This window comes from Bidens hawaiensis, unplaced genomic scaffold, assembly GCF_021521415.1.
Source record: "Bidens hawaiensis isolate Kalapana, Puna unplaced genomic scaffold, B.hawaiensis_p1.1 tig00001960_1, whole genome shotgun sequence".
NCBI classification, from domain to species: domain Eukaryota; kingdom Viridiplantae; phylum Streptophyta; class Magnoliopsida; order Asterales; family Asteraceae; genus Bidens; species Bidens hawaiensis.
In genome coordinates, this window is record NW_027491108.1 from 961,857 (window position 1) to 984,838 (window position 22,982).

Here is a 22,982-nt window from a genome sequence, read left to right on the forward strand (position 1 = left end):
ATGTAAATATTAACCATGTACTTATAACGGGTCAAATGGGTATAATGGTAAATTAAAAGAAATTAGCTTTAAATGATGGGTTGAAAGTTTCCAAAAGTGTATTCCTGGTGCATAAAGCAGTGAAATCCTTTTTTTTTATAAAAGTATTACAATTTTACTAGTTAATTTGAGACACTGATCATCTATAGAAAGTTTACAACTTTTGGACATAACTGTTTTAGCTTAACTGTTTTACCCAACCTACACAACCTCATCTTATCACCTCTATTTTTTTAACCGGATGTTCAAAAATCTTATTTTCTCTCATAGTTCTGTATGTTGGGTTTATTTAAACTTTTTATATTAGCATTTTAGAACCACAAAATTGGAAATTTGAGGTGGCATTTATTTAACCTGAATCTGACATTTGTATAAATAATTCACTCATTTTTTTTTACCTCAGAGCCATTGTCGCAAGTTCTTGGCCCGTTTGCACTTCATCAAGTCAAAGAAGGAAGCGATTACTATACAATGTGCATGGAGGGGAAAGGTTGCTCGTAAAGAGCTTCGAAGACTTAAGAGGGTAAATAAAAAAATTATCTTAACAAGAAACAGACTGAACGAGATAAAAGCCATCTAGAGTGTATTCTTAATCCAGAAAATCTTCTATATCCATTTTTCATACTATTATTTTTGTAATCATATTTGATTTCCTAGTTATTTATAAAGCAGTTAAAATATTGGGCAAAGATTGTATCGGTTCAACTGAACCTGTTTCAATCCTGGCCAAAATTACCCGTTTTATCAAGATCGGTTACCCAAACCACTCATTTTGCCACCACTACTTCCTTCTAAACAGTTTATACAATATAGTTCTAGTCATTTATATGGTATACATATATTAGTATTTTGTATTTACTCCTGCATCCTGATATTTGGATGTAGGCTGCAAATGAAAATGATGCTCTACATGCTGCTAAGAATAAACTAGAAAAGCAAGTTGAGGATCTGACTTGGAGACTGCAGCTTGAGAAGCGTTTAAGGGTAAGATTAATTAATGAGCTTTGTGTTGTAAGTAAACTCTATAATTAAGCGTTTAAGGGTAGCTTGACTCTTAGATGATACATATTATGAGCTTAAGTTAAATCAAATTGAAGTTCTTTTGGATAGGTTTCCCTACAATGTAACAATGACTGTTATTTTGCAGTCTGACATGGAAGAAGCCAAAACACAAGAAAACACAAAACTACAATCTGCTTTGCAGGATATGCAACTTCAATTCAAAGAAACTAAAATGTTGCTCATGAAGGAACGTGAAATTGCCAAAACGGCAGTCCCAGTCATCCACAAGGTCTCAGTTGTTGACCATGAGTTCACAAATAAGCTTGCTTCTGAAAATCAGAAACTCAAGGTAAGTTGGCTCCAGTTTACCGACTAATTTTCAAAATTCACTTTTAATGAGCTGGAGTTTTATGTATAGGTGATAATTTTGATTCATTTACTTGTAAATTGGTTTTATTTAAGTTGTAGGTTATCTAAAACAGGTTAAATACAAATAACAAGCTCAAAGGGGAACCAATCAAATTAAATGGGCCAAACTGTCACAAAGACTCTTTTAACGCATTCAAACTTCTAAATTGTTTATTCAAAGTTTAAACTTCTAAATTATTATTATGCGCCTGCCTTATGTCCAAGGCTTGATGCAAAACTACTATCGAGCCGGGGGTCTCACCGGAAGCAGCCTCTCTATTCCTACGGGGTAGAGGTAAGGCTGTCTATATCTTACCCTCCTCAGACCCTACCATAGCTTTGCTATTGGTGGGATATACTGAGTACGATGATGATGATAATATTGTTTTTCCAAGCATAAGTATTCCATCAGGTTTATAATTTGACCACCTCTAAATTGTCAAGATTCACTTTTGATTCATTTACATCTAAAGTGGTTGATTTGAGGTGTATTTGTTCTAAAACTAAAACAAGTTATATAAAAAAACTAGCTAAAAGGGGAATGGATCAAATGAGTTCAAATCATATTTATCCAATCAATATTTTATAATTTGACTACATGGACAGAATGTTTGCAGGTCAACTTTACTCGTTTTAAATTGTTTCTCTGCGTTATGTGGCTGTTTTTTATACTTGAAGCAATAATTTGTTTGATAAACAATCCAGGCTTTAGTTAGTTCTCTAGAGAAGAAAATAGACGACACAGAGAAAAAATATGAAGAATCAAACAAACTCAGTGAGGAGAGGTTGAACCAAGCTCTGGAGTTTGAGACAAAAATTATTGAGCTAAAAACTGCTATGCAAAGGTTTGCCCGATCATTTTAAGTTTATATTCTTGCTCATTGTTTAACTTTTCATTTTTAAATACTCACTGTGTCTCCTCATTCAGTCTACAAGAAAAGGTTTCTGACATGGCATATGAGAATCAAGCTCTTCGACAGAAGGCACTTTCTGTAACTGCTGCACCTGTGGCAGAATATCCACAGACTCCTGAAACTAAGGTGTACTCCCATTGGATTGTTATTATCGATAGGGGCAATTTCATCTATGCCTCTAAAAACTTGGAAAATATCATATATGCCCATGCAAAACTAATAATATCATATATGTCCTTACAAAGTAGTTAAAATCTCAAATATACCCAAACAATTTAGTAAAATGACCATTTTACCCTTATTTTTCTAAAACTTAAAAATTTCACATGCGCTCATTTTTAATTTATATTTCTTTATTTACCCATTTTATATATGTGATATTTTTAGTTTTGGTTGGGTGTATATGAAAATTTTCAAATTTGCAAGGGTATATATGAAATTAATCCTTCTTTCAACTGGATTTGGAGTTTCTATGCATTAAAAAAATTACTTTGAGTGACTTTCAACACGTTTACTAAACTAATGATGTAACTTCTTCCTGCAGAGCATGACAAACAGTCACTTTGGAAACGAGGTACATAAACCAATGTTATATTAACCGAACAACTCAATAACAATTGAATATTCTTTCCCTCCACTTAATTGTATTTGAATTTGTATTTTGAACTGCAGTTAGTTTTAGATTAGTTCCTAGTCAATAGCTAAGATCCTGAAATTGTGGATCACCTCTGTATATATATACACGTATCATCTTGTTAATAAAATTAACTTTTCTTCTTTCTTATATTGAAGAAACACCAGTCGAACCCTGACAGATTACGAGTAACCTGAGGGTTAGATAGACGTTTCCCACGAGGGGTTAATTCCGGCAAGATGGTTCTTCCGATAACCTGCAAAACAGACACCGTGAGCTCGTCACTAAGAAAGGGGGGGGGGGGGGTTCCTCCTTGTGACCACCCTCCGGCGTGAGAATCAGTCTATATTACTCTTTTGAATATAAAGTATGTTATTAATACTAGAGCAGTTATCAGGTAAATTATACAAGATATTAGATGATGAAATGATATTACCATTTGATGTCTTTTATAGCCGAAGGTGGGTTTCCAAGGAGGTTTAGCCGGCCTATTACTCTGCCAACTGTGGCCTACGCACGTGCTCTGCTGGTAATTGGTGGATAGGTAGCGGCTGACAGTGACCAGGCGTGCTGTTCACTTTTCCTTTTCCACCAACTACAGGCTAGGCACGTGATATGGCAGGAGTTGGTGAGCAGGCGGCGGCTATTGGTCACAGTGCTGTGGCGTGTTGTCTGCCATGCTGCTGTCAGTGAGCTGTCGTATCGTTGGTCAGATCTTTTGTCCATACCTCGTCAGGTATCACACAAAAGATCCTCCATTATTATACGGACTGGCTCATTTAGGCGGGAGTTTTCCCCCTCCCGCCTTTATGCGGGAATGTTCCCGGCTTTGCTCATTCCTTCTTCAGGTGACCACTGAATTATTATGAGTCTGAGCCTTATGCGTGTAGCCATGCTGCGCGGGTGGCCAGTCCCTAATGGCGGGTATCCGCACCTGCGGGAACAGGGGATACTTGGAAACCATAGGGAGGCATTTCCTGCGGGACCAGCTTGCGTACCGCATGTGAGGTCGTCACAACTCTGAGCGTGGTGGGTCCTGCAGGTTTGGTAGGTCGCGGCGCAGACGTCCCTATGGTGAAGTCTGCGGGTTCAACTGCGCAGACGTCCGTTTAAGGAGTCTTGCGTGTTCAACTGCGCAGACGTCTCCTTTTAAGGAAGTCTTGCGGGTCCTAACCGCCTCTGCTGGGACCTACCTCTTCAAGTCCCCCCAGTCCAATGTTCTTCTCATGAATGTTTAATAAAGTGAGGTGAACTTTTGGACTTAAGCAAGGGGTTTTTGAAAAGGGTTTAGTTTTATGGGTTTTCCGCGGGAAGTCTTACCCACGGGTTTCCCAATGTCACGCAGAATTTCCCAATGTTCTGCTTGATCTCTGGGATGATGCGGATAGGTCTGTAACCTCCCCGCAAGTCAGGAGCGTTTAGAACCTTTTGTGTAGATTCTCCATGAGGTCTTGGTGGTTTTGAACATAGTGATCAATCATGTTATAACCACCAATTCCATCCTGAAGTTTCAAACAATCTAGTTCTTGACGTTCCCGCTATGCGGGGATGTTTAATCCCGTTTCTGCAAGCATGGCCCAGAAGATCCTTCTTGGTTTCAATTCCCATGGAGTGCTCGGTATGCGAAGGGTTTTGCCTTGACGCTGTACCCGCACTTCGTCTTATTAGTTACTTTACTCCCAAGGTATCCCTGGCGTTAAATCCCTGCAGGGCTAGGTGCGTGAAGGGTTTTGCCTTAACACTTTACCCGCACCTGACTTATGGTTGCCGAGGTGTTCCTGGCGTTTAATCCCCTGCGGGTGCTAGGTATGTGAAAGGTTTTGCCTTAACACTGTACCCGCGCCCGACTTACAATTGGGTGCCGAGGTATGACTTTTTACGGGTGTTAGGTATGTGGAGGGTTTTGCCTTAACACTGTACCTGTGCCCGTTTTGTAGTTGGGTGGAATGCCAAGATTTTCTAGGCTTCACTTCCCTGTGGGTGCTAGGTATTTGAAGGGTTTTGCCTTAACACTGTACCTGTGCCTATTTTGTAGTTGGGTGGAATGCCAAGATTTTTTCGGCTTCACTTCCCTGTGGGTGCTAGGTATGTGAAGGGTTTTGCCTTAACACTGTACCTGTGCCCATTTTGTAGTTGGGTGGAATGCCAAGATTTTCTCGGCTTCACTTCCCTGCGGGTGCTAGGTATGTGAAGGGTTTTGCCTTAACACTGTACCCGCACCCGGCTTTATAGTCGGGTTTTTTCCGGTTTCCGTTCCCTGCGGGTGCTAGGTATGTGAAGGGTTTTGCCTTAACACTGTACCCGCACCCGGCTTCATAATTGGGTATTTCCGGTTTCCGTTCCCTGCGGGTGCTAGGTATGTGAAGGGTTTTGCCTTAACACTGTACCCGGACCCGGCTTTATAATTGGGTTTTTTCCGGTTTCCGTTCCCTGCGGGTGCTAGGTATGTGAAGGGTTTTGCCTTAACACTGTACCCGCACCCGGCTTCATAATTGGGTATTTCCGGTTTCCGTTCCCTGCGGGTGCTAGGTATGTGAAGGGTTTTGCCTTAACACTGTACCCGCACCCGGCTTTATAATTGGGTTTTTTCCGGTTTCCGTTCCCTGCGGGTGCTAGGTATGTGAAGGGTTTTGCCTTAACACTGTACCCGCACCCGGCTTCATAATTGGGTATTTCCGGTTTCCGTTCCCTGCGGGTGCTAGGTATGTGAAGGGTTTTGCCTTAACACTGTACCCGCACCCGGCTTTATAATTGGGTTTTTCCGGTTTCCGTTCCCTGCGGGTGCAAGGTATGTGAAGGGTTTTGCCTTAACACTGTACCCGCAGCCGTCTTATGGACAACTGGATAGCCAGGGTGAGGGGTTTTTCCCGCTTACTTTTCGAATCTTTTTTGAATATTTGAAATTTGAAGAGTTGGTGAAAGGATAAGAACAGTCGTCGTGCGACGGTTTCTTCTGACTGTGTCAGGACGTGTCAGGACGTGCTGGAAGTTATGGCGACGTGACATTATATGGTCATTCCAGACGCTTTTTACGGCGCGTGGGCGCGATTTTCCGGGCGCGTGGCCGCTAAATTAAATTCAGTCGTCCTTTCAACAGCTGTTGCCAGCTTGCCTGGTGCCACATGTCACGGTTTCATTGCACCTTCAATTTCTCTCTCCTCCGTATTAAATTCATCGCATTAATTGCGATCCCTATATAAAGGGGGAGAGGATCCTTTGTAATTCACATCTTCACTTCTCTTCATTTCTAAGGCGATTTCTGGTGAATACTCTCTTATTTAATTGAGCATTCCTCCGAAATCGTTTCTTCTTCCTCTGCAATATGTCTTCTCATGATGCTGAAGCTGTAGCCGACGATAGGAGTACTGCTGGCGAGTGCCAGTGTGCTCTACCTATCGATCTGTACCAGTATGTTGTCAGGAAATTCATGCTTGAGTCTCTTGAGCCTGAGTTTCCTGAACCTCAGCAGACTGTGTACGATGCCCCCAGTGGCAAGATCGGGGTATATGCTGCATTCTTTGTTTATGGGAACCTTAGGTTCCCATTGACAAAGTTTGTGTACCGTGTCCTGGAGAGGCACGGTGTGCACCTGACCGAGGTGCATCCGATGGCGATTGCCAAGGTTCGGCACTTCGAGTGGGTGTGCCGAATTCTGGACATTGAGCCCTATGTGGACCGCCTGATGACCTTCTATACTTGGAGGTGCATCCAGGGGTGGTACACCCTGACAACCCGGATCAAGGGTTTGAAGATTTGCGCGACCGAGCGCAGTCTCCGATCGTGGAAGCGGGAGTTCTTCTACATTTCTGCCCGCGCCATCCCCATTGCCATGAAGTTTAAGAAGGGGCAAGCGCTTCCGAGCCTTCACGCTTCCAACTACCAGGAGGCGGAATGGTTCGCGAAGATATCTCGGGTCCAGTCTCCGGTTTACCGGTTTCCGGAGTCCGGGATGGTGATGCTGGGGATGAGCCGGGTATGGAAGGAGGCGTCTCGGTTTCCCATCCTTCTCGAATACGGTTTGAATTCTATTCCTTATGGTATGTCTTTTCTTTCTTGCTGATATGAGTTTGTCTTCTAACTGTTTCTTTTCTTTCAGAGGGGAACGATTTGGAGTCGCTCCTGTACCCGCGGGAAGCTGACGGTCCCGTGCGGGTGGGTACTCGTGCTCTAGACGAGCACGAGTTGCCCATCCTGGAACAAACAGCGGATCGGTTTGTGGAGGTCTATCCGCTGGGCCACGAGATCCTGAGCCACCGGCGGCCAGGTAAGGCGTTATTCTCTCCTCCACCCCTCAATGCTGTACCCGCTGCTGGAATTCCTGACATCCTGTCTTCTTCTGAGGAATCCGCAGATGGTCCTCCGCTGGTGCGGAAGAAGAGGGCTGCCGGTGGGAAAGGGAAGGAGAAGGCGGCCTCCACAGCCGACCCAGTGCTCCTATCTGACACTGAGTCAGATAACGAAGAGGTGGCGGGGAACCCCGGTGGTGAGAAGACCACTACTCCGGAGGCTACGACTGTTCCCTCCGGAGAGCCAATGACGACGACGGTGACCGGCATCAAGAGACCGGCTCCATCGGGTTCGTCCCCGCCCGTCCGTACGTTCAAGCTCAAGAGAACCCGTAAGTACAAACATCCTTCTTATCTTTGTAGATTTATCACTTTATAAATTTATTGAAACACTTATCTTCTTGTGCAGGCGTGGATGTTGACGCATTCCAGGGTGGAGCGCAGAGGAGTACCTCTCCGCCGATGACGGTAGGCTCGGTCAGCCTACCTGAGGCGACGACCCAGGCGTCCGCGCCTGCTTCCGCTGGGTCAGTTGCTCACTCTGAGCCGACTGTTCCAGCCGAGATGACGTCACCGCCGGTGGTAAGTGCGATTTTTACAGCATCTTTCACCGAGCCGGCGGTTACGATTGCTGCAGATTCTGCGGCGGCAATGGCGACCACGGCGGCCGCTACTATGCCTCCGCCACCGGCAACGACGGCCGGCCCATCAGGTACGCGCAGGGCTTATCGCCAATCTTTGTCACCTTCCCATCTGCCCGACCTTTTGGATGGATTTCCCTTAGGTTCAGGCGATGGGTTCGGTGGCTATCGGCCTGTGATCGACCCTACAGGTGCGTAGGGTTCTTTTAGCCTTTATATTTTTTCTTCATCTTTTCCTAACTGCTTTGTTTCTTTTGCAGTGTCGGATTCCAATGAAGTGTATGTTCCGCGATGGAACATCCGCCGAGGAACAACCCTTCGTACCCCTGTGGAGTGCGTGGAATGGGCTCGCCACGCTGCTCCCCATGGTGCGTTGGGGGAAGCCATGGCTAGCTACCAGGAGGGTAGGCTAACCAATGAGCTTCGGGTTCTCCTGGCCCGGATGCAGCCACGCGTCGAGCTGCTTTGTCGTGAAAACGACAAGTTGAAAGCAGCTCGCGCCAAGGAAGTATCTCAAGCGCGGGCTCTGCGGGAGGAGAACCAACAGTTGGCCGCAGCTGCGGCGGAGAAGGAGAAGGCCTTCAAGGCCCTCGAGGTTGAGGTTCAAGCGCGACTCGAGGCCCGCTCCAAGGCTGCCCAAGCTGTTAACGAACAGCTTCGGCTGGCTAAGGAGACTGCGAGGAACGCAACCGAGAGGGCCACCAAGGCTGAAGCCGTTGCTGAGCCTTTACGCGTGGAGAACGAGGAGCTCAAGGCCAAATTAGAGGCTCTCCAACGTGCTCATGATGCCTTGGCGATGGAAGATGCCAAGAAGCTCCAGGAGATCTTGGACCAGAGGGGCGTGCTTGACCATACCGAGCGGAAGCTTAAGGGCGTCGAAGAGGCTGCCGCAAAGGAAGTGCTACTTGCCAACCTTAACAAAAGCGAAGCCGAACGCGCCTGCACCCAAGCTCAAGCCGCCCTCCAAGAAGCTCTGGTTGCCAAGGAGTGGCTTCTTCGAGAAGCGTTGTCTCAGGTATGTTTAGCTTTACGTCTTCACGCTTTCCTTTGTTCATAGAAAAGGTGTTTGACACTTGTATTTTCTTTGTAGGTTGTGCATCGGGTCTTCTCAGAGACTACTTACGATGATGCCATGAGCGCAGCCCTCAACGCTTCTCATGAGGATGGGGAAAAGGCCGGCTTCCTGCTTGGCCTAGGGTTCGTTGAGAAAGGCGTCCCGCCTTCCAACTTCCCTTTGTTCGATGCGGACACCGAAGCCGCATATGACCAAGCGGTGAACCAATATGCCGCCTTCCCGCATCCGGTAGTGGAGAAGGTGAAGGAAGTCGCTGCTGCTGATGATGGACTTGCTATCCTCAAGGCTTTCCTTGAACCGCCACGCTCCACTGATGGGGCGGGTCCAAGTGGAAGTGGTCCTGAAGCTTGATTCTGAAGATCCCTTCCCGCTGCTAGGATAGACTAGATTTTGTTTTGTAGGCGGGTAGTTACCCAGCCATTCTTTGTAATATATCTTTGTGAAATACAAATCTTTTTATGGATAAGACTGTTATTTCCTTTGGGTTCATTGCTTTATAAACCTTATATGACTTGCATACTTAGTTTAAATTAGCGATTTCCCAAGTGTTTAGAATAAGTTAACCTTGAATTTGGTTGACAGTAGGTTGAAGTTTTGCTTCCCCCTTTGTGCGTGTGCGGATAGGACTGGCACTTGCACTTGGTAGGATGGCTAAACTTTACCTATGTCTGACCTGCGCGTAGGTTTTTCCTTATCCTTTCAGAATGACTTTTAACCGTTCGACGCGCGGTTGTTAATGAGTTAGTGTTCAGCCTCCGCTACCAGGATTCATGCGGGTATACCGGCACTTTCACATAGTGGGATGGCTGAACTCTTCCCCTTTAACTGTCTTGCATGAAGGCCTTGTCATTCCCTGGGTTTATGCGGGTTTTGCCGCCATCCCCACGCAACGATTCTTCACTTGATGCGGTGAATACCGGCATTAGTGTTCGAATCGACCGTTCAACGCGTGGTTGTTAATAGGTTAGTGTTCAGCTTCCTCTACCAGGATTCATGCGGATATACCGGCACTTTCACATAGTGGGATGACTGAACCTTTCCCCTTTAACTGACCTGCGTGAAGGTTCTGTCGTTTTTTGGGTTTGTGTGGGTTTTGCCGCTTTCCCCACGCAACGATTCTTCACTTGATGCAGCGGGTACCGGCATCTTCATGTGCAAAGTTCATAAAATACAAATATAAAATCATCAGCTTCAATTTGAAGGAGAATCGTCTCCATTAGAAGTGGCTCTAGGCCTTTTCTTTACAAATTTGGAATTGATCTACATACAAACTGTGTAATTGAGCTCCCATTAGGCGTGGCTTGGATGGGAGCACCATCGAGCCGACATGTATCTTGTTCGGGATCTCGTTGTTTACGCAGTATGTAGTCTCTGTTGAAGCTGCGATTTTTATTCGTGCGTTTCCCCATGTGGGGTTCACGCATCAGCCTGCTCGACGCTCACTTCGCCACAAGGTGCGCGAGTGTCCCATCCTTGACAAATGCTTCGACCAAGTCCTTTACGTCTAAGCATTCTTCAGTGTTGTGGCCTTTGACTTTGTGAAAATCACAATACTTTCTCCGATCGGCGTTGTGGCGATGCCGGATAAACGGAGCCTTTGGCCACGGGAGCTCCTCCGTGGCGAATATCTCGGTCACACTCTTTGTGAGTGGCGTACACCTGGAGTTCTTCTCTGGTTTCATGTTGTCTCTTCCGCCCAACCGGTGTTGGAAACCGGACGGGGTGTCAAAGTTTACCCTTGACTGCCAAATGCCCAACTTCCGCTTTTTGTTTAATCGGGCGGTAAGGACGTTGTTTTCCCTCGTCTTCTGGGTGTAGAGGTTCGTGCTCTGTGGAAGATCTCTACCCGGTTGCCTCTCGGTTTCCGCAAAGCGTTTAGCTGCGGTCATGATGGCATCCCATGTGGATGGCATGCCATCTTTGCCCGTCAGGGTGCGGATGAGTTCCGGGTCGTTTGCGCCCTGGATGAAAGCGGCTGCGAACGAGATCTTCGCTAACGTTGCCCAGGCTTAGCTTCTTCGAGTTGAAGCGAGTGATGTAGTCAGGCAAAGATTCTTCGTCCTCTCGGACGCACTTGAGGATTGTCCACTGCTCCTCAGTGTACTTTCTTTGCTGACTAAAGTGTTGGCTGAACTTCTGTTGGAAGTCTGCCCAATCGTAGATGTGGTGGACCGGCAGACGGTCGAACCACGCTCTAGCTGCCCCGACCAGCGTCATTTGGAACATATAACATCACGTGGGTTCCGTCCAGTTACTGACGGTCGCCCCCGCGATGAATCTGTTCAAGTGATCGTCAGGGTCAGAAATACCATCGTACGTGCCTATGTTAGACATTTGTTTGGCACTTCTTGGGGCGATTGCTTCCGCAATGTCCCTTGCGAATTTGGACGTTCCCGCCCTTGCCGCAGTTGGCGTGAATGTTTTGGAGAAGTCCCGTGGGCTGTTGCCCACGTTTATTGGACTGAATGCTTCTCCAAAACGCCTTCTCGGTTGGGAATCCGTTTCTTTACGCTTCCCTTTCGCCCTATGACGAGGGTTCGCATCTTCCTCGGATTCCTCCGAATCATCATCGTACTCGAATTCTTCCACTTGTTGGATTGAACGTAAACGTTCATCCAACTCAACTTGGAACTCTTTTTGACGTGCTTCGGCCCACGCTTTAACCTCATCGAGTGTTTGGCAGGGGAGCCTCGTCTGTTGATTTTCTAACTGGGTATCGGTGAATCCCAGTGTCTGATTATTTACTTCACTTGCCCCGGCTTGGGTAGCTGGGGTAGTGTTCGTAAAGTTTGTGTACTTGGTATTCCCCCTTATAGCTGGGGTCATAATTACCGGAGTCTCTTGGTTACTCGGTTTTGGGGCCGGAGTATCCTTAACCATCTTTCCAGAAGTTTTGAAAAAACTGGAGAAAAATAAAGTTCTAGCTTTATGCACAGATGGCGCCAATGAAGAAACACCAGTCGAACCCTGACAGATTACGAGTAACCTGAGGGTTAGATAGACGTTTCCCACGAGGGGTTAATTCCGGCAAGATGGTTCTTCCGATAACCTGCAAAACAGACACCGTGAGCTCGTCACTAAGAAAGGGGGGGGGGGTTCCTCCTTGTGACCACCCTCCGGCGTGAGAATCAGTCTATATTACTCTTTTGAATATAAAGTATGTTATTAATACTAGAGCAGTTATCAGGTAAATTATACAAGATATTAGATGATGAAATGATATTACCATTTGATGTCTTTTATAGCCGAAGGTGGGTTTCCAAGGAGGTTTAGCCGGCCTATTACTCTGCCAACTGTGGCCTACGCACGTGCTCTGCTGGTAATTGGTGGATAGGTAGCGGCTGACAGTGACCAGGCGTGCTGTTCACTTTTCCTTTTCCACCAACTACAGGCTAGGCACGTGATATGGCAGGAGTTGGTGAGCAGGCGGCGGCTATTGGTCACAGTGCTGTGGCGTGTTGTCTGCCATGCTGCTGTCAGTGAGCTGTCGTATCGTTGGTCAGATCTTTTGTCCATACCTCGTCAGGTATCACACAAAAGATCCTCCATTATTATACGGACTGGCTCATTTAGGCGGGAGTTTTCCCCCTCCCGCCTTTATGCGGGAATGTTCCCGGCTTTGCTCATTCCTTCTTCAGGTGACCACAGAATTATTATGAGTCTGAGCCTTATGCGTGTAGCCATGTTGCGCGGGTGGCCAGTCCCTAATGGCGGGTATCCGCACCTGCGGGAACAGGGGATACTTGGAAACCATAGGGAGGCATTTCCTGCGGGACCAGCTTGCGTACCGCATGTGAGGTCGTCACAACTCTGAGCGTGGTGGGTCCTGCAGGTTTGGTAGGTCGCGGCGCAGACGTCCCTATGGTGAAGTCTGCGGGTTCAACTGCGCAGACGTCCGTTTAAGGAGTCTTGCGTGTTCAACTGCGCAGACGTCTCCTTTTAAGGAAGTCTTGCGGGTCCTAACCGCCTCTGCTGGGACCTACCTCTTCATATATGTTATACGTTATTTTTATATCAATATATGTAAAGCTTGGACATTTACTTATCATGTATATTTGCAGGAGCCACAAACACCTGCTAGAAATTTTACTACTGAATTTGACAGCAATGCTAAAAGACCATCAATAGATCATCAGCATGTATGTCCTTTCTTTTTGCTACTTAATTTGATCATAATATTATGCTTGTTTAAACTTGAATGTTGTTGTAGGAGAATGTTAATGTTCTTATGGAATGTGTAATCAAAGACATTGGATTTAGTGAAGGCAAACCTGTTGCAGCTTTTACTATATACAAATGCATTTTACAATGGAAATCTTTTGAAGCTGAAAGAGCTGGTCTCTTTGATCGTGTTATTCAGATGATTGGTTCAGCAATTGAGGTATTTTTCCTCAAAGCACAACGCTGTAAATTGAGATTTATCCAATTTATAATAAATGCATATTCCTATTTCAGTATCAAGATAATAATGAACACATGGAGTATTGGTTATCAAATGCATCTACTTTGTTGTTCTTACTCCAAAGGAGTATTAAACCAGATGGTTCAAGTTCGGTTCGTAAACCTTCACCTTCAACTTCACTATTTGGAAGAATGACTATGGTATTATTCGTTACTTAATCTTATTATTGAAAATATGTGGATAGTATTGAAGTTACACTTTGTGCCACCTCGGCATTGTAACTTGCTACCTTTTTCAGGGATTTCGGTCATCCCCGTCTTCTGCGCACCTTGCTGCAGTTGAGGTAGTACGTGAAGTGGAAGCCAAATATCCTGCCTTGCTTTTCAAACAACAATTAATGGCGTATGTAGAGAAAATGTACGGTATTATCCGTGACAACTTGAAAAAGAGCTGGCGTTATTCCTCACTTTATGTATTCAGGTAGTTGAACTTCATTTCATCTTCCTGTGAGCTCCTTTTATAAATAAATATGTTACAATATGGGTGACTTTTATTAGTAAATTGGTGGAAATCAAATGTCAACATGCATGAGTTTCTTTTTCTATTCAGGCACCACGGGCATCAAAGGGAGTGGTACGATCTGGGCGGTTGATCAGCAAAGATTCACAATCAAATCACTGGCAAGGCATTATTGACTGCCTAAACACTCTCCTTAATACACTAAAAGAAAATTTTGTAAGTACCTTATCCATTGCTTCTTTTTTGCTCTGTCTCTACACACACACACATATGTGTGTGTTTATATAATTGTACAGTATATATATGCAGGGTGAGGTTCATTAATGAACACCAATGACCAATTATTGTGAGAACAAAAGCAGCAATCTAAATCATCTAGGTTTTTTTAAATCAATGTTCAGACATGTTAAAAAATTTACTTCTTACATACAAATGCATATCATAAAAACGATCAAACTATTTCTTTCATATGCTTTTTTAATTCTGTTTACCTACACATCTGTAGCCGTGCAGGTAACATAAACAAAATTTGTTCGTTTGTTTGTTTGTTTGTTTGTTTTTTTCAATTTTCATAAGAGATGAAGAAACATTACATTTCAATCATCTCGCAATTTGAATAAATATATGTGTGCGTGTATGTTAGATTACTTATGGCAGTTACATTTCAGGTGCCACCGATAATTGTTGAGAAGATATTTACTCAAATTTTCTCATATATTAATGTACAACTATTTAACAGGTGAGCTCACTCCACTTTGCTTTGTCTTCCCCAGCATGTTTCATGATTTAAAGTTTAACTTTGCATTTAATCACTGTGCTTGCAGTCTTCTTCTTCGCCGTGAGTGTTGTACCTTCAGCAATGGAGAATATGTTAAAGCCGGGTTAGCAGAGTTGGAGCTGTGGTGTTGTCAGGAAAAACAAGAGGTATATATAATATTATTTTGTAAGTCATGCATATAATGAGGTGAAGAGTTTTCTTGTATTGCAGTATTTGGGCTCAGCTTGGGATGAAGTTAAGCATATTAGACAAGCTGTTGGCTTCTTGGTTATACATCAGAAATACAGAATATCATGTGATGAAATCATTAACGATCTATGCCCCGTACGTCTCCCTCTCTCTCTGTCTCTCCCACACACATTTGTATTTCTTTCTGATACGGACTTGATGATGTAGATACTAAGCGTCCAGCAACTGTATAGAATATGCACACTATATCAGGATGACAACTATGACACCCGGACTGTATCTCCAGATGTAAGTTCCAATTCAAAGTTATAATTATGATTAATCAGATTACGTTTTTGTATATTAATTACGGGCCTGTTTCATTTAACCAGGTGATTTCAAGCATGAGGATATTAATGACTGAGGAATCCAACAATGCAGCCAATAATTCCTTTTTACTGGATGACAGTTCCAGGTAATGTGGCAAAATGGACCCAAACACCTTTTGTCTAGTTTTTTAATAAATGAAAACAATCCAGTTTATTGAATAAAATGATTTTGGAGGTCCTATTTAGCCAACCTTCTGATTTTAACTGAAATTAACTGGATTTTGTGTTTGCAGCATCCCTTTCTCTGTTGATGATCTCTCTAGTTCTATGCAAGTAAAAGATTTTACAGACGTGAAACCTGCAGTAGAGCTTGCCAAGAATCCGGCTTTCCAGTTTTTGCTCGAGTAAACTCATGATGGAACTCGAGCAAACAGTTTGCTTATTGTAAAAAGGTTCGTTTCTTTTTGTTGAAGTGTTTTATCTTTTTTTTCTCAAGGCTTGAATTTTGAGTTGCTTGAATTCCCTATTAAATTATAGTTCGTAAAGATTAACTCTTTGGCGATCCAATCAATTAATCTTTGCAACTACTATATGGACTTTGTGGAAGACGAGGAATGAAGCAACTTTGCCCCTTTGATTGCTAAGGTAATTGGGGACATCAAGTCTTGTGCTTTCTTATGGATTAACAACCGGGCCAAGTTGAAAGATCAGAAATGACTTCACTTCAATTACCATAACTTCCCTTTGTAATTGGCTTTGTTGTGTTTTCTTACCTTTTGACCGGTTTTGGATCTTTGTGTAATCTTTGTCAAAGTTTTTGCTAGTTGGTTTTTTAAATATCTGCCGTTGAAAAACTAATAAGTAATAATCTTGAAATGACTCTTGACACTTCAAAATTGTGATCCCTACAACAGATATTGACACAGATTTTAAGTCACATCTTTTTTTTTTAGCATTTCATGTGAAATTTTAAACTAGTTGATGATTAAGAAACTTAATCAAAGCCCAGAAATATGTGAATTAGCGCATGCTTAACGAGCCAAGCAGCTAAATTACTCTGCATCTTTTTTTTTCTCTCACGCATTTTCTTGTTAAGTATTTCAGATTACTCTTTCTTTTTGAATGGCGAGTATTTCAGATGAGTAATAACATTTCTATGATCATTGAAGCCCTTATTTTCATGCATGTATCAACTTTATTAAATAAATTTAATATTAAATATTAAATTCAAGAAAATAAAACCAATTATTAGCTTTAATCTACCATTGGCCAAGATTTCATTTGATTTGTTTGTTAATCATTCAAATCAAATTTATATACATGTTAGAAAATGCTAAATTATTTTGAGAAAATAAAAAAAGAATTATTGTTTTTTATAAATAGTTCATATATTTTCTTACAATTTTATGCTTTTTACATACAAATGCGTATGCCGGCCGCATATATACATAAAAAACCATCAAACTAATATCTTTATATGTTTTAAAATTTTTAACCATGTACCCACGCATGTATTGGTTATGAGAGAAATAAATATTGTATTCCATCTTTTTATTTATTTTGAAAACTATTAAGATTAAAATAATGAATAATTTATTTTGCTATATGTATTCTCGTAATATTTAGTGTTATACGTAATTAATTTGGTCAAACTAAGATATGGTTATGAAGATTTAATACTAATATAGTTGGGATTATTAGCTATTGTGAATTGTGATGATGAGGAAGTAATCATCATATATATCATTAAGATATAAGAATAGACTAATCATTTATTTTTTATGCTAATGAAGATGCACATGATAGTTTGATACTGGTCAAAAGGAAAGGGAATATTTTGTTGAGTTTAAACAATTTAATTTTAATATGAACTTAGTTTGTTGTAATTTAGGTTGTGTTAAAACTTTTTTATAAAAATAAGATTAAATATGTCTCTAATAAAACTAGAACCCATAACATTTAGGTTGGGAGTAATCTCCTTTTGCCACTAGACCAAGCTAGCTAGTGGTTATTTAATTGAGTTTAAACACTAAATATACATATTGTTTTAATAAAAATACGTATAATTTAAAAAAAATTCGGGCCTAGTAGGGTGTCGGTCTGTGACCGTCGACCACCAGCCACACCTTATGGCCGACCCTGACCGTCAGGCAGCAATGGCGTGATGATGGAGGCCATGATCACAAAACTTTGCTTATCACTTATCTTGAGTTGTGTCTAGAGCATTTGTCGATCGATATATGGTAGAATCGTGTTATATTTTGCAATCGTCTTGTGCAGTGGCGTAGCTACATTAGTGAGAAAAAAAAATTTAGCAGTACATATGTGTTAAAAAATTCCGGTTGACCCCTATAAAAATTTGATGCCGACCTCTATGGATTTGAGAAAGACCACCAACAGCGAGAACTTGAGATGAATAGAAAGGAGTAAACCAACCATATTTTCCGACAGCCAACGCAAAAAAGTATTCTTATGTTGCAGTTAAAGAAGAAAAGAAAGAAAATGACCTAATTTAACATTTTAAGGATGTAATTGGCCTTTACTAACTTTCTTTCACAGCCTATTATTTTACCAAAATTTAATAGGACACGTGAATATAAAGATAATGTTAACAAAACATTTATTTATTTCTAAGTTAGTTTACTTATAAGTTATAACCTAATATATAATAAAAGTCAGCATATTTTTTTGCCCAAAATTACTTGCCAATTTATTTCGTATATGATTAATTAACTTTTAATAAGCATTTGTTTTGCTTTTATATTTTTTTAATATATGAATATCGAACGAATGATGTTATGATTAGATACCAAAAAATAAAAACTCATAGAAAACAACTATAAATATATTGTATTTTAATTATGAATAACTAATGACGTATCCTATATTTTTTTAGTTATATGGTAATATGATATGTTGTTTGATTATCTTTTTTTATACGACCCGACCATATTTAACCCGACTTAAACGACCAAAGCGGATCGAAAATGAAATTATATACCGATTTGACCCGACCCGTACAACTGAACCGGAATGAAGAAAAATTTATATAGCGATAAGCAGCTGAGTACTGACACAAAAGTTTTCCGACCTCTGCAAGAAAATTTTCTGGATCCGTCACTGGTCTTGTGCAAGATTTAATTGGTTACTTTCAAAAATATTTGTGTGATCAGTGATGACAGCCAAGCCAAAAAAAATTGGTTCAACATCTATGAAAAATAGGTTGATTCATTTTCAAAATCCAATCGAAGACTAGCTCCACCATTCTGACCAACTTTTCATGGTGTCATGTGTTTCGACTTTCTTAATTATGGTCAAATGTTGTCTACATAGAGGATTCTTAAGAATCTCAACTATGTCATGTTCTTAATATTCTTGCACCTCTAGCTCTCTTCATATAATTAGATTAGCACTATCATTATTTTGACAGTTAATATGGTTGATTAGGTGGTTGTTTTATTACCTTAACTAATATATAATTTTTAGAATAAAATCTGTTATATAACAAATAAAAGATGTTTGAAAGATTTAAAGCATAACTTGCTACAATTCTTTAGTCAATTAATTTACAGGGTTTTCTCACCTGTTTATAGATACATTTTTATAAGGAAATTTTAAAGTTACTATAAATAAATAAATACATAAATAAATAAATAAAATTCTAGCCAATAAGAGAGTTTTACATATCTGGGTCAAGTTATTTTATAAAGGGAGACAAAAATAAGAAGGATGAGAAAGATTTATAGCCAGACAAAAGAAACCCTTAAAAAATAAATAAAAATAAAATCATAACTCAAAATTTAATAAAAAATCAAAAAAAGTAAAAACACAAAAATGTTTTCACCGTCTTTCTTGTTCTAAAAAAAACAATGTTAAGGGAAAAAGATCATTGTGTCTTTTTGTTTATCATTGTGTTTTGTGTTTTTTTTCGTCATTGATTGTGTCTTTTTTACTTGACACTGTGTCTTTTTTTTTCTTGATATTGTGTTATATTAGTTAACATTGTGTCATATATATTTTGTTCGGCATTGTGTTATATTTTGTGATTTATTATGTCTTTTTTTAGTTATAATTGTGTCTTTTGTTCGTTTTCGTCATTGTGTCTTTTGTCCCTGCATTGTGTCTTTTAGGGTTTTTTTTTCTTTTTTCTTTTTGGAACGAGAATGACGAGGGAAACGTTTATGTTTTTTAATTTTTTTCATTCTTTATTTATATTTTGAGTTGTGATTTTTATAATTAATTTTTTGGAATTTTTTAAAGGATTTTTTGTGTGGCCACAAGTCCTTCTTATTTTTGTCTCCCTTTGTATTTTAACTTTTCTCTTACATATCTATTATTTTTATTTATTATTCCGGGCGTTTTAACTTAATTATTCATTCACTATACCAGGTAGCTTTTTTTTAACTACTTTGGTGCAATTTGTTACCGGGAGACTCTGAAAGATTTATCGCCTACATACAACACACCTTACTCAAGTTCGAATCCTATAACACTATACTTGGTAGCTATAATATTTAATTCAGATCTCACAATTTTCTTCAATATAATCGATTTTTATTTCGAGCATATCCATGTAAGAGATTGAAGATAATAATATACATTATGATGTATGATGATTCATCCCAACACTCTAATCAACCGGGATTGCTGTATTTGATGTATTTCAAAAGATTTCAGGTTGATGTACCTAATTAAGCAAATGGAGTTGAATTAGCTGAAATTATTTGATACAATAATATTGATATTCTATTTTATCTAATTAGAAATTCATATGTGGAGTTTCATCATGAAGAAATTAATAATGAAATATGATTGAAGTGATATTAAAAAATTAGTGTGTGTAAAACGAAAAATATATTATATGAACCAATCAATTTTACTTCAAAAGACATGCATCACTAAAAAATGTGTGTATCAAGTAGAATCGTTTACGATAACTAAAAATACTTCGTTCTAGATACAGCCTCATTTACAATTAAATTTATGTTGGATGGTATAAAAACTTATGTCTCATTAGAGTTGGCTCACATGATGTGGCGGAAAATTTGTACATGTACATTTACAATTGAACATATCAAAGCACATGCGATAGTTGTTTACAATACCAATAAATTAAGCACCGTTAGAGTTGGCTCACGTGATCCTTTGACGTGTCCTACAATATTGTTTCAGACACGTGCTGCGATCGATTTGTTCTGTTCTGTATTCGCCGCCAAGTTCTAGCATTTTAGTGAACCGCAAGGAGATAATATTAGACCATAGGTGCCCCGTTTCATTTTAAACCTCCATCGCCCATCTTCCCCAACTACAACAAACACACCTTTCGTCTACTGTCGATGTAGGATTTGCGTATGTTATTACAATGTGTCATGTTGACCTTCCATTACAAATTTAATAGAGTTATATATAGTCATGTTATTTTATATTATTCGTATGCTTTGACTTTCAATTTTAGACTCAAAACATCATTATAGGGATTTAATAAAGTAAAGATTAAAGGTATCCGATGAGATTCATGTTAAATTATTGAGTATATACAATACATAACAATAATTGCTTGCATTATGATTTACTACTATTCTTCTAAATAAAGCATTTAAAATGTTGGTTTGTCTTATGATGTATATTGACCCTTCAACCAAGCATTAATTACCCCCACCACCCATGTCACATGCCACCCTCACTAATAACCCTATATATACACCTCTCCATTCTCTATTTCTTCTCATTCAAACTCATTCATTAATCTCTCTAAGAAACATACAAAATTTGTAGCAGTTTTGGCACATTTTCATACATATTTGTTAAAAAAGATGTTTAGCTTTTCAGAGCGAAATAGCTCGTTTGGCCGCCGATGTGTGTGGGTGAACGGGCCAGTCATAGTGGGAGCTGGCCCGTCTGGGCTAGCCATCTCAGCTAGCCTCAAGGCCCAAGGGATCCCATTTGTAGTTATCGAAAGATCAGACTGCATCGCTTCTCTATGGCAAAAACGCACCTATGATCGCCTCAAACTCCACCTCCCCAAGAAATTTTGTCAGCTTCCAAAAATACCATTCCCTGATGACTACCCGGAATACCCTACAAAGAAACAATTTGTGTCTTACCTTGAAAACTATGCTAAACACTTTGACATCAAGCCAGAATTCAACGAGTGTGTTCAGTCAGCTAAATATGACGAGCCATGTAAGCTCTGGCGGATCAAAACGGTCTCAACAACCGGGTCAATCCGGTCAGAGACGGAGTATATCTGCCAGATGCTTGTGGTGGCCACCGGGGAAAACGCCGAGGGGGTAATACCCGAAATAGAAGGCTTAAAAGACTTCCCCGGTGAAGTAATCCATGCAAAAGATTACAAGTCGGGTGCGAAATACACCGGAAAGAAAGTTTTGGTGGTCGGTTGTGGGAATTCGGGCATGGAAGTGTCTCTTGACCTTTCGAACCATAACGCAAAGCCATCGATGGTGGTTCGAAGCTCAGTAAGTAGTTAACTAACATTCGAAAGCCCAAACAACTTCAAAAAATCAAGATTCTAATTTCTAAACAATTATTTTTCCTTTTCAGGTTCATGTTTTACCAAGAGAAATATTGGGTAAATCCACATTCGATTTAGCCATGATGCTAATGAAATGGCTGCCTGTATGGATCGTTGACAAGATTCTATTAATCTTTGCATGGTTCTTGATAGGAAACATCGAACGTTACGGTATAAAACGACCATCTTTAGGTCCATTAACACTCAAAAACAACCATGGGAAAACCCCGGTTCTTGACATTGGAACACTTGAGAAAATCCGGTCAGGCGACATCTCAGTGGTTCCAGGAATCAAAAGATTTGCTGGAAAAACAGTCGAACTAGTAAACGGTGTCATACTCACAATCGATTCGGTCATCTTAGCAACAGGGTATTTTAGCAACGTCCCATTTTGGCTTCATGTAAGAATCAAAGCTTTTCATTCTTTTATTGATTTTGTATCATCATTTTCATTGCTAGAGAATAGAGATGCTAAACGGGTCTTGTTTGTGGGCTGGCGGGTCCAACTCACAAGAGCCCGAAAATTTGTCTATATTCCGAAATAAAAAAAAAATTGCGGGTTGACACGAACATAACGTTAACATTTTAAACCAATTCTGATGCTTATATAACAGTTACATTTTAATTATGTGATATTAGTACGCCATTTTATGTTTTAAATTTTAAGTTTTGGCATAAAACACGTTTTCTTAAAAAAATAAAAAGTTATGTGTGACACGGGTTAACCCGCTAGCTAGTTGACATAAGCACGAACCGTTTAGCTGAACGTGTTCGTTGGGTACGACCAGAAACTGGTGGAATCCATTTATATTTAACTCAAACCTAATTTTGAATCGACTTACTTAAATTTAAACTTTTCTTTGAACAGGAGAAAGAATTCTTCGCTGAAAACGGATTCCCGAAAACGCCATTTCCAAACAGTTGGAAGGGAAAAGGAGGGCTGTATGCGTCAGGGTTTACAAGGAGAGGGCTGGCTGGTGCTACTGCTGATGCAATGAAAATATCAAGAGACATTAGTAAAGAATGGAAAAAAGAATGGAACCAGAAAAAACAGAAGGTTCCTACACACAGAAGATGCATTTCAACTTTCTAAATGTGTATTACTTTATCAATATATTTACTTGCATATTAACAAATATATATACATAAGAATAAAAATAAAGAGTAGAAATTAGTAACACAAAAGAAGACCAGCCCTCTCCAGAAAGCCCTGGCATGAGTTTTTGAAGACTGCTTGGTGTTTTGCATACTGAGG

The 22,982-nt window shown here is 40.6% G+C and overlaps 1 protein-coding gene and 1 pseudogene across 2 annotated transcripts in view; both read left to right on the forward strand.

Annotated features, from left to right (window-relative positions):
• The window catches only part of LOC143601826 (myosin-6-like), a 31,293-nt pseudogene extending 15,638 nt beyond the window's left edge, over positions 1-15,655 (forward strand). The window contains exons 21-37 of the transcript XR_013147726.1: positions 443-562; positions 925-1,023; positions 1,187-1,390; positions 2,155-2,294; positions 2,378-2,489; positions 2,908-2,937; positions 13,061-13,138; positions 13,210-13,380; positions 13,455-13,601; positions 13,700-13,881; positions 14,011-14,136; positions 14,589-14,659; positions 14,745-14,844; positions 14,909-15,022; positions 15,095-15,175; positions 15,259-15,341; positions 15,489-15,655. The product of XR_013147726.1 is annotated as a myosin-6-like (transcript). The remainder of the gene's footprint in view (positions 1-442; positions 563-924; positions 1,024-1,186; positions 1,391-2,154; positions 2,295-2,377; positions 2,490-2,907; positions 2,938-13,060; positions 13,139-13,209; positions 13,381-13,454; positions 13,602-13,699; positions 13,882-14,010; positions 14,137-14,588; positions 14,660-14,744; positions 14,845-14,908; positions 15,023-15,094; positions 15,176-15,258; positions 15,342-15,488) is intronic.
• A 5,353-nt stretch (positions 15,656-21,008) lies between these two features.
• Positions 21,009-22,820, forward strand: LOC143600292 (putative indole-3-pyruvate monooxygenase YUCCA5). The gene is made up of 3 exons (XM_077078025.1): positions 21,009-21,671; positions 21,757-22,128; positions 22,596-22,820. The coding sequence occupies exons 1-3, from the start codon at positions 21,009-21,011 to the stop codon at positions 22,818-22,820; spliced, it is 1,260 nt and encodes a 419-aa protein (XP_076934140.1).
• Positions 22,821-22,982: the final 162 nt, after the last annotated feature.

What these genes read in the sequence shown, in the direction of transcription:
- LOC143600292 (XM_077078025.1), top strand. Translation starts at nt 21,009, where the DNA reads ATGTTTAGCTTTTCAGAGCGAAATAGCTCGTTTGGCCGCCGATGTGTG. An exon ending in CGATGGTGGTTCGAAGCTCA is followed by an intron (nt 21,672 to 21,756) that starts GTAAGTAGTTAA and finishes TTTCCTTTTCAG; the next exon opens with GTTCATGTTTTACCAAGAGA. An exon ending in ACGTCCCATTTTGGCTTCAT is followed by an intron (nt 22,129 to 22,595) that starts GTAAGAATCAAA and finishes TTCTTTGAACAG; the next exon opens with GAGAAAGAATTCTTCGCTGA.